Source organism: Lemur catta, chromosome 11 (assembly GCF_020740605.2).
Source record: "Lemur catta isolate mLemCat1 chromosome 11, mLemCat1.pri, whole genome shotgun sequence".
Taxonomy (NCBI): domain Eukaryota; kingdom Metazoa; phylum Chordata; class Mammalia; order Primates; family Lemuridae; genus Lemur; species Lemur catta.
The window spans coordinates 9,625,412-9,637,584 of NC_059138.1; the positions used below are offsets into that span (position 1 = coordinate 9,625,412).

Genomic DNA, 12,173 nt, shown 5'->3' on the forward strand with positions numbered 1-12,173 from the left:
GTTCATGCACTTCCTAATCTAAGTTGATTATGCCTTGGAAAACATCACTAACTATCATGGGAATACATACAAATATTTTAGATGTAGACCTATTTTTAGAGGAGATGACACTTGCTGAATCAAAAATACTTACATAACAACTATGTTATCAACCTCTTCTAATTCCTATATCTTAAATACTCTACAAATACTTGTCTTTTCTCTATAAAATTTTGCCTGCAAGTCCTGCTTACAGGACAAAATGATACAAATTTATTTCCTCTTATTCAGAACATTTCACATAACAACATTAAAAGTGTGTACACAGCTAGTATATATATTTTTTCAGCCAAGCGTGGTGGCTCATGCCTGTAATCCTAGCACTTTGGGAGGCCAAGACAGGAGGATTGCATGAGATCACGAGTTTGTGACCAGCCTGAGCAACATAGCAAGACCTCATATTTACAAAAATTAGGAAGTTAGCTGGGCATGGTGGCTCACACCTATAGTTCCAGCTTCTCAGGAGGCTGAGGCAGGAGGATCACTTGAGCCCAGAAGTTTGAGGCTGCAGTGAGCTATGATGATGCTACTGCACTCTAGCCCCCACAAAAGTATGACTCTGTCTCAAAATAAAAAAAGATATTGTCATGAATTGTGTAGCACCAACCTTCAATCCTAGGGAGAGAAAAGCAGAATGGGCTTTCATGGGAGGTAGTCACAGGAAGATTTCGATAAGATGGAAAGGATGCCGTAGGTATCCTCTGTAGGTATTGGCTCAGATGACTTCTCAGATCCCATTAAACCCAGTTATTTTATTATTTTGTAAGGCTTTCATGAAGTTCCCTCCTTTTCAAGCATCCTCATCAGAGCACCTTTGACTTCTTTGTTCCTAAGACTGTAGATCAGGGGGTTGAGCATGGGATTGAATAGGCTGTGAAACAGCAGGAGATATTTCTTCTGATCCTCAGGGTTCCCATGTCGGGGCCCAACATACATGATAATGGCTATGCCATAAAAGAGTCCAACCACACAGAGGTGGGAGGAGCAGGTGGAGAAGGCTTTCTGGCGCCCCTGCCCTGACTGGATCTTTAGGATGGCACAGAGAATATGAATATAAGATATCACAATTGAAGAGAAGGGTCCCACCAGCACGGATACTGCCCCAGCCAAGACCATGACCTCATTAATATGGGTATCTGCACAAGCAAGTTTGAGAACAGCTATAATTTCACAGAAAAAGTGATTAACTTTCTGAGGTCCACAGAAGGGCAATGGTAGGAGTAACACTAGATGTACAAGGGCCAAGAAGACTCCTAAAATCCAGGAAGTCACCGCCAGAATGATGCAGAGTCTCCAGGTCATGATGGCAGAATATCGGAGGGGGTGGCAGATGGCCACATACCGGTCATAGGACATCACCACCAGGAGAAGACATTCGGTATGTGCAAAACTCAAAAAGAGAAAGGTCTGCGTCAAGCAGCCAGTGAAAGAGATGGGCTTGGCAGGATCCAGGAGGTTCACCAGCATCTGGGGCACCGTGCTGCAGGCATAGGCCATGTCGACGATGGCGAGGTGTGAGAGGAAGAAGTACATGGGGGTGTGCAGTCTGGAGTCCAGGGAAATGAATCCCAGGATGACCCCATTCCCCAGCAAGGTGAGGACATAGAACAGAGAGAAGAGCCCAAAGAGAAGCATCTGAAACCGTGGGCCAAGTGGAAATCCCAGGAGAAGGAACTCTGTGATGGAAGTCTGATTTTCCCCCATTTCCCTGTGAAAGAGACAGTGGAGCTCACCAAGTCTGAATGTCTCAGGCAAGGGTTTAAACACAGTGCAACTGTATGTGTCATTGTTTCAGTGTTTCCTAAGGAAACACCTCAATGATATTTTGACATCTTAGTCACTTACCAAGAAAACTATGCATAACAAATGAAGCAGAAGGAAATCTCGTCACCTATGATAAATTCAATGCTCATATTATATTACAGTATTCAGTAAATCCTATTTTATTTCCAAACCAACTTTCACCCCAGTTGTAAACATGGTAATACTTAAATTGCCTTGAAAAGTGGACACTTTCCTCAGTTTGTGATGATTGTATCAGATGTTCACTGTGGGTATGTCTGCACTGCAGTGTACATATATCCATATGTGTGAATGTGTGCTGGTGTCTATATGTCTACATATGAGGATGAGAAGAAGGATGAGGAGCATGTCAATGATCCTTCTGTCAGATTTTTCTCACAAATGTGTGCCTTTAATATATAAATTAGTTAGACTTGTGATCTTTACTGATACCATAATCTTGAATCAAGTTGAGAGAACAGCAGCTTGCCACAATTTTGGATTTAAACAGAGACCTTTGTCTTTTGACTTTTGTACCCACAGATGGTCCACTGTTCATGTTGTTTCATAATCAGAATGTAGTTACCTATCACCTTTCTTATACTCTACATACACTTTTATATCCTATATTTGTATATATATATATTTTCTACTTATCTATACTTGGAAATTTCCAAAATTTTTGGTACACTCTACAGTAAGAAATGTCCGCATGGTACATACACACATGAGTGTGTGTATATACTTGAATCTTTACTTGGTATAATACACTTGTTATTTTCTGTTTTATTCCAGTTTAGTCTACTGTTTTTCATTAGTAAAAATGCTGGTTGAATGATTTTATGGTGGGTCATAGACTGCAATTTAAAAAATACTGATCTATATTCCAAGGCTGGAGTCAACACTTTAACTATAGACTCATGTTCATAGAATCTTTAATATATTTGCATAGATTTTTAACTATCATGTAAAAATAAATATTATTTACAGTGAATCTTTAGTTTTTTGTGGCTTATTAAGTGTTTTAAAATCCTTCCACAACAGAGTGGGTATTCTGAGGTTTAAATTATGGTAACTTCTAAACCATTGCTTCTGTTTTTTTGCCTGCCTGACTCTTTAGCCTTCTTTAGTTCACAGTCCATTTAAATTTCTCTAAAATAAGAATCTCAGAAAAATTCATAGTTGAGTTCCTATCAATGAATTCTCCGTTCAAGTTTTCTGAAAAGCTGACATTTGAAAGGTTTCATAAGCAAAAGTGAGTAAACTTTTGCCTTGCTTCAAAGGAAGAATCACAATTCAAAGTAGAAATTATTGGAAGGTAATACTATCTTAGCCCAAGAAATAACCTTATAACAATTGAAATCACCTCCTTGAAATTTGATTGTTTTATTAGGACCACATTTTGTGCCAGTGAGTGAATTAAGTCATAAATTGAGTAACCATCTATTCAAGATGGGATTCCTATGTCATGTGAGAAGTGGAACTAGAAGAATGTTGAGGGCCCTTCTAACTATAGGACTCAGTGGTCCTAAATGCATTAAAAATTGCTACTCATTTTCACTTGAACTTTCTTGCAATATTTGGGGCCAAGCAAGAGAGCAACGCTGTTTCTAAAATTTCATATGATAAGGCACACAATAAAGTACAAGGACCAAGGGTGTCACCTTATCTTTCTCCTTTTTCACGTAGCTAAAACACAAAATATAAAATTCACAGGTATTAACTAAACATACACTGTGTCCTGCTACATGTCTCAGGTGAGGGTATATAAGACAGTTCTTGTTTGCTGTCACATTCAACCTGCTTAGATTGATAAGATTGTTAAAAGGACTCACAAATATTATAATTCTCATGTCTAAACTCAGAAAAAGGAATTTTACATTCAAAAATAAAGGCTTCAGGACACTCTTCTTAAATGACATAAACTTATTTTGTAGCTGATTAGGTCCATTATTTTATGAACTCACTACTTAATTTCATGAGGCAATAGAAACTTTTACAAGCAAATCTCTCAAACAGCTATTTTACCTTACAGTTTAAACAAGACCTTCAACACCAAATGCATCAAAGTAAATTATGCATATTAGGTGTATGGATTAAATAGAAAACATTTAAATTATTCTAGTAGCTAAGTCTATAACAGCAGAAACTTGGCATTAACAGATAAGAATTATCTGCATTTTGAATTGTGATTTTTAATTACAGTTCATTTAAAATTGTATAATGAATAAAGACTGAATAATATAAGAAACTTACCACAGACTTACAACTAAAAACAAGAAGACAAGCTGGATATGAGTTGAATAAAACTTGACTAATTAGTAAAATGCGTCTATAAATTAGTGTTGAAACTCTTTCCTTCCAAGAAGTTCCTTGGAAGAAAAAGGGCACCAATGAAGACTAGATTTTTCTCCGAAGAGATAGTTTTATTTTCTGCTTAGCTCAACCACCTCTCAATATGCTCTGAAATTTTGGCATAGAGGGAGGAACAAAGATTCCTCATGCACACTGCCAGCTGCTGCCTTCCAGGGAAAGGGTTTTTTTCTCTGTACTTGTCTCTGTACATTCACAAAAAAACAATGATGTTGATGATTTCTCACTCTCTATAGGATCCATGATCAGAAGTTTAAAAAGCAGTAGAATGACTTCTATGACCCCTTCATGTCTTATAATTTCCCCTCGGATTTATTAAGATTTCAAGAACTCCAAAATTTCTCCACCTACTAACCCTTCAAATAGAGTAACTGGTATTTAGGGCAGGTGGAACCCATATATTATTCCCATCCTCCCTAGTGCTGGCTGAGTTTTATGTGATATCTGACCTGAACATGTATCCTATATATGTATATATATATATATATTTTTTTTTTTTTTCATCCAGGCTCCTCAAGGAATATAATTCACAAAGTAGGACCAGGTAGAAAGACCTACAGAAGCTTTGGGGAACATGTTAAGGAGTCAGGAAGGAGGATAAGGCATCCCAACAGGAGTCATTAAACCCTATTTGTAGGATTTAACTGAAGCACAAACAAAGAAGTGAAATTCTCACCAGGAAACAATCTCTCTTCTTTAATTTCTAGTGATTTGCAGCCCAAGGGAGGAGAATGAGCAAGATCCCTCTAGGTCTGTGACTACGATTATTTCTCTTTCTCCTGAAATAAAAATGAACTAACCCTGTTGCATAATTTCAGGGAATGCAGCTGAGACAACCTGATGGTGCCTTTGTGGTTTAAATTCCTCTTTTATTCCTTTATCTAAATCCATTCTCATGCTCAAATATAAAGGAGGCAGACTGTAATTTCCTAAATTAAAGTCATTTTAGTTTTCATACCAACCAATTAAGATAGTAACAGACCAATTATTTTCTACCCTGGGAGAGCTCACCTGTGGTGGGTCTGAATGGGCTTTTCCCCATCAGGCCTGTCTAGAAGAGGCTTGTCAGTGACTGGAGTGCAGATCGTGACCTCAGGTACTAGAACGATGCTGCTCTCTCATACTAATGTCCGAGGATATCTGATGCCTAGAGATGAACAGTCACTACTGCCTAGTAATGCGTTCACAGTCCCCTATGTTAAACATATAAACTCACTAATTACATTTCTTCCTTTTCTATTTCTAATTTGACCACCATAAAATGCTTCTGTTTGCCTCATAATTTTTTCTTTTTCATTTATTTTTCTTTTTTATTTATTTATTTTTATTTCAGCATATTATGCGGGTACAAATGTTTAGGTTACATATATAGTCTTTGCCCCACCCAAGTCAGAGCTTCAAGCATGTCCATCCCCTAGACGGTGCACACTGCACCCAGTAGGTGTATATATACCCACCCCGTCCTCCCCCCTTCCACCTGCCCCAACACCCAATGAATGTTACTACTGTATGTGCACATATGTGTTGATCAGTTAATACCAATTTGATGGTGAGTGTATGTGGCCCTTTTTTTGCCTTAAATTCTGTTTTACCTTAAAATGATATATTTTGTTTTATATTAACAATTCTGAATTTGGTATACTAATACTTTACTTAAGATGTTTGCATTTGTGTTCATTTTTGAGATCAATTCAATAAATGACTTTTCTTCTGTCCTTTTCTAGTTTTTTCTGAATGGTATGCTAGCTTTATAAAACAAACTATAAGAGATAGCTCTTTTTCTAGTCTCAAAAGTTTTCATATAATATGAAAATTAGCTCTTCCTTGACAGTTGGTAAAATTTGCCTTTAAAACCATATGACTTGGTGGTCTTTGGTTATAGAAAAATTCTGTTTTCACTTTTTTTTCTATCCAAGTATATCCATCAATAATTGTTCTATTGAACACCTAAGGAAGATAATTTTCGTTAGGCTTTGTCTTTTTCTTACATGATAGTTTAACTGAGTGTGAAATTGTACAATAACACCTTTCATCATTGTGAGTATTCTCTTCTGGCATCTGTGTTGTGGGAAGAAGTCTGCTATTACTTTGTTATTCTTTTGTAGCTTTTTTTTCTCTGAAGAATTTATTATTTTTCTGCTCTTCCTAAATGTTCTGTACTTTCATTATCATGTCTAGACATGAATTTATTTTTATTCATGGGCTTCATATTCAGAGTACTCTTTTGTTTTAAGCATTATGTGTTGCTCAATCAGGAAAAAAAATCAAGAATAATCTGCTATCCCATTTTCTCCTTTATTCTTATATTCCTATAAGATAAATGGATATTTTATCTCAATCTATTAATATCTTCTATATGCTTATGTAGGTTTTATTCTACTTCCTTAAAAAATGGTCTCTGTTGCATTTAGGGTAAATTATGCACTTCCCTCTTCCATTTCACCAATTTTTTCCCCTAATGTGCTCAGTCTAGAAGTTATCCTGTTTGTTGATTTATTTTTCTTATTAATATTTCAGAAAATCCTGTCCTTATTTCAGGGGGTACATGTTTTATTTCTAAGATTTGTAATTATTATTTTTTAGGATCCACTTTTTATTTTATAACCCTTTTTCTTCTTAATCTTTTGGCCATCTAAAATAGTTGCCATGCCTTTAAAAAATCTGCTTATGTTTTTGAAACGTAAAACTATGAAGTACTTATCAGATTGTTCATTCTTGAAGGCACAAAATGGACATCATTAGAAGTGAATTTATTTTAAGTTGTTGATATTTTGGGATGTTTTTCTTGGCAGCTTCTGAAAATAGATAGATTCAAAGGTCATTTTATAGACCTAGTTTTCTCTTTTTCTGTTTGTCTCTCTTTTTCTCTCTCTGTCCCTCTTCTTCTCTCATTTAGAAGATTAGGAGATTAGGAGCTGTCTTGGCCTACTTCTTTGGGCTTCCTACCCATACATGGATCTTACATCAGTGATTTAGAACTATTTTCCTACAGTGACACTGAGTATATTGAAGATCCTAGCACTGAGAGAAGGTGGCTGGATTCCACATCTCGTTGTAATCTGGTGCCTGGGTGCTCTCATGTCTTCAACCTGCAACTCTCCTGAGGCTGTATGGGAGGCCACATATGACAGTGCACTTTTTGGCCTCCATTAATAAGGAAATGGAATCCCTCCTGCCCTCCTCCACATCCTATTTTCAAGGAAGGTGCCTGGCCTCAGTTTCCCATTATCACTTGAAGCACTTTAATATCTTTAGTTCCCCAGAGCAGAGCTCTTTCCACTCAGGCCAGCTTCCAGATCTCTCAGAGGTCAGCATTTATGTTTTGTTTCTGGTCCACAAAGATGTTTATCTTGCCTTGGAAGCTGGTTTTATCTTTTTCATTTCCACTTCTATATATTTGAAGCAAAAGTTATTGAGCTACCATCCCTGGAGATCAGGCTAATATTTTAAAATGTGAAACCACATATACCTGGAAATAAAGTTGTGATGGCAGTGTGGGAATTAAGGCAAGAGAACCACAAAAATGGAGCTTATACAACTGTTCTTTTATACTTGAATCTTTGCTTTTGATGACTGCTTAATCCTTTGGAGAACAAGACAGTATTGGAAAGACTGTATTAGATTTACCATTAAAAATCTTTGAACAGTTATAAGTTTGTTTAAAATCAGCTTAAACTCCCCCACCATAAAAAATAAAATAAGAAGCTTATTGTGAAATCAAAATTTTTAAGATTGAAGAAACATTTGAAAGACTGTATTCCTAATGCCTGTTCAATGCATGCATATTTCACTCAACCTCTGTCTCTGCTTATGGTAGGCTACACACCAATCCATAAGACCTCATTACTGGCTAACTTATAATGTTCAAAAATATTTTCTCATATTGATTTTAATTCTACCTTTCTATAAACCTACCTATTGATTCTAGTTTTTCCCTTTGATGAAAGCAATAAACAACATTTTGCCTCGTACAGGATGATCTGTGGGACATATTCCATTACTTTTCTGACTCTTCTTTTCCAGGCTAAACATTTAAAGTCATTTCAAAAATTCTTCATGTCCCTTCATTTATTTGTTCATTTGTATATTTCTTTCTTTCCCTTTCTCTCTCTCTCTCTCTCTTTTTTCATTCTTTTAGAGGTGGAGTCTTGCTCTGTCACCCAGGCTGGAGTGTAGTGGTATGATCACAGCTCACTTCAACCTCAAACTCCTGGTCTCAAGGGACACTCCTGCCTTAGCCTCCCAAGTAGTTGGGACTACAGGTGTACACCTCCACACCTGGCTACTTTTCTATTTTTTGGAGAGATGAGGTCTTCCTATGTTACTCAGGCTGGTCTCGAACTCCTGGGCTCAAGGGATCCTCCCACTTTAGCTTCCCAAGTAGCTGAGATTACAGGTGTAAGCTATCATGTCCAACCCCTGTATTTCTTTTCTAATCTCACTAGCATCCTGGCCAATAGTAAAGACAGGGAGACCAATACAAGAAGTAAGCCACTATGAGTACTGAAATTTCAGCCAGTTCCTGAGGTATCATAATGGTGAGTTTGTATCTCTACAAACAGACCCTTAAATTTCCTAGTGGAGTTATTGTAGGTACACAGTGGATGAGAATTCTTAGTGTGTGGGTAGGAGTGAATGTAACAAAGATAAGGACCAATAATTTTTGTATTTATTTCCTATCCTAGATGCTATCTCAAGAATACTTTTGGAATTGTAGCTCTGTATAGAATGTAAAACTTTATACAGGGTTCTCCTCACAGTTTTGTCTCCAACCAGGAACAATGAAAACCATTTCATACCCAACCTCCTATGCACTGACCTTCGGCCTCCTTTGATGAAGACCTTCCCCAATATTTCCAACCAACGAAAAATAAAAACAAGCACAAAAATCTACAAACTCAAATCGCTGATTATTTTTAGAAATTACCATTGTTCAGTAAATATTATAATAATTTATGAATCATTAACATAAAATTAGATTTTGTAGTTCTGTAATTGCTTAATCATGAATTTTACTAGCAGTCTTACCATGTGATCATTTTCACTCTCATTATTCTTGTATTCTTCTCATTTAAAGAAATCCCACATACATATCCCTTCAATTAAGATTCCTATAAATTATATCATTTAGCATCCATAAAACTCAGGATCCAGAAGGCTAAATTATTCTTAGAAGCAGAGCTAGTCAGTTGTGGCACAATTGAGATATAAATCCAAGATAGCTTAAGCCTGTGCTAGGTTCTTTCTTTCCCCTAGTCCTATCAGCCTGGAGCACTGATAAGTAGCTCCATGGATCTGCATACGGGATATACAGGGGAGCTTCCTGGGAAAGCATTCATCACATCATAAAGGAAAAGAACATAGATGGTTAAATTTGATGATGTAAAGAAGACCAGAATTACAGGTAAAATGGGATATGAGAACTGCATGGTGTCTCCCATTCAGATCGCCCCCTTTGGAGCAATGCCCTATGGCACCATGTGATTTTGCAGAAAAGCATGGAGAGGGAGTTGCTAGTAGGCAATGATTAGGCCACTAAGGTGAGGGTTTCTACTCTTATGAAGGGTGCCAATGAGCCCCCCAAGGATATGCTGGCCAGGGGATGCATTCTTTCTGGTGTCAAGGCTTGGGCTATAATAACATAAACTCTTTTTTTGTTCTAGACTCTGCTCCATTAGATGGATGCTGAGCCTAACCCTTGTTGAGCTAAAATCTGTGATATTTGGGGAAGAAAGCTGATATGAAGCACTGTGGGTTTGCAATCAGTACAATCCATGTTTAACTTTCAACTCTGTCCTATTACTGGCTGTGTGGTGTAGGACAAGTTACTAAATTACTCTGAAATTAGTTTCTTTATTTTTTAAATTGGGAAAATAATATCTAATTCATTGTGTTATTAGTGAAAGATAAATAGGGTAACATTTGAGAAGCACTCAGTAGAATTTCCAGTGTAAAGTAACATGTCTTTCTTCTACTTGCCCTTAGCCCTTTGAAAACTGACTAATGTTGAAAGAATATATATAAAGAGGTCACAATACCAAAATATAATCTGTTTATTAAAATCCTAGAACTCAAATATTGAAACAATTAATAGAAATAGCTCATATACTCAGGTATTTTCTGCAATTTATTAAAATATATATACAAATATTTCTATCAGAGCCACTGCTCAGATCTACCAGAGGACATTTCTTTATAATTCATCTACACTAGTCACCCTCTGCAGAAGCTATGTCTTTTTGGTCTATTCTTTCCTAAGCATTTTTGAAATGACATGGAATGAATGCCATCCTGATTTTTCTAATGCATCCTAGGTGAAAAATTCTGAAACCAAATCTATGGTTTATGTTTTATGTGAGAGAAACTATTCTATATGTTTTCTTTTTCTTTTCCCTTTTAGGGTTTTAACCATAATATAAAGTCCACATACTTTAGAGTATATAATAATTTTTCTAGGTATAGTTAGAAAGTTCTTTTTATATGAAAATATTGCCTGTGTTTTTTCTTTTCTCCCTTCAGAGTAGGACACAGAATAATTTCACAGTGCTCAATAGTTAAATTTAGAGCCAGTACTTATTTATTCAAATTGTTCTCTTCAGAAGGGGCAGAGTAGGTTTATGGATTTCTGTGGGCTAGCAAAGTCTTCTCGTTGTGAAGATAAGAAGACCAAGATAATAGCTGGAGACAAAATGTTTTTCCCAGATGAACTGAGGGAGTAGAAGAGTTAGCAACTAGGCTTTTGAGAACTAAAAATAGTGTATTCGGAGAGAGGGTGGAAGGAAAAAATTTCCCCTTTGCTGCTTTATTTCATGAAAGAAGAAAGACATAGAATAATAATGGTATATGAGAGAACTAGGGTGAAAAAAATAGATCTACAGACGTCAGATAATATAATGTCATCCTATGTCATACACTTGAAGTGCACACAATACCAGGGTAGAGAGGAAGAGGAGAGAATGCAAAAGACACCATAGTTACTGTGTTAAATCACGTATCATACTGTGCTGATCACTTGGGTCCCAAACTCATGTTAAAAGAAAACAAATTACTATTCCATATCACTCTGACTACTTGAGTCCAGGAAAAGTGACTTATATCACCTAGAGTAGGTGCTCTTTGGAATTTTGTTGAGATTCCCAAAAGTCTTTATCGGATTTGCTATGTTACTGGTTCTGAGTGGCAGTCTACAGTGTTACAGCAAGCAGTCAGTTTCCATAGATGCTTTCTTCCTTTGCAATATTTTCATACTCCTATAATATTTTATGTAATCACCAAAATGATGAATTGCCACCTATACCCAGCTTTGCAACCCAAATCCTGGAAAATGTAACTCTCCCTAATAACTTTCTCTCATATTTATTCTAACTGCAAATTCTTTCCAAACTCTTTTTAATTAAATGGCGCAGAATTAAATGAAAGGAAACAAAATCCTGATATTTCTCTGCCTTTCAAACTAAAGAAAGAAAATCATAAAATTAAACTTTGCTTTTTACAGAAATGGATGAGTTAGGCTCATTCAGATGAATTTCCAGTACTAATGTCAAAAGCCTCAGGCTTAAAGTCCCAGACCAGGCACTGGCTCTACTCTTAGTCTTGTTATAATACATTCCCAGTAGGGGCTGCTTAGCCAAGGTCAGTATTTATTCTATTTTGTCAGAGATGCTCTTGTAGCAGCATATATTATGGGATTATTATTAAATAGCATAGACATAGGACAATAAGGGAGATGGAAATTACACAGGAATTTAAGAGGAAATTTGAGAGAACTAAGCTTCAAAGGCACAGAAGCCAGACCCTAGGTTGTGGTGGGAACTGGCAGGAGGAGTCCGTGGCTCTGCTCACACGTGCTGCCCTTCATCACGTGGCTCTTCTCTCCGTGGCCTGTGCCCTCTATGCCTTTCTGTGGATGTTTTGTGGTCTGCACAGTACCCCACATTTAGAGACAGGATCTGACCAATATGTATTCCTTGTATCAGAAA

General features: G+C 36.7%; 1 protein-coding gene across 1 annotated transcript; it reads right to left on the bottom strand.

Moving 5' to 3' along the window:
• Positions 1 to 773: 773 nt before the first annotated feature.
• LOC123647179 (olfactory receptor 2A25) lies at positions 774 to 1,776 on the bottom strand. Its single transcript, XM_045564454.1, has one exon. It carries the CDS (start codon positions 1,741 to 1,743, stop codon positions 811 to 813), a length of 933 nt encoding a protein of 310 aa, XP_045420410.1. The 5' UTR covers positions 1,744 to 1,776; the 3' UTR covers positions 774 to 810.
• Positions 1,777 to 12,173: the final 10,397 nt, after the last annotated feature.

Bases quoted from the DNA above. Each gene is read 5' to 3' on its own strand.
- LOC123647179 (XM_045564454.1), bottom strand. From the start codon at position 1,743: ATGGGGGAAAATCAGACTTCCATCACAGAGTTCCTTCTCCTGGGATTT.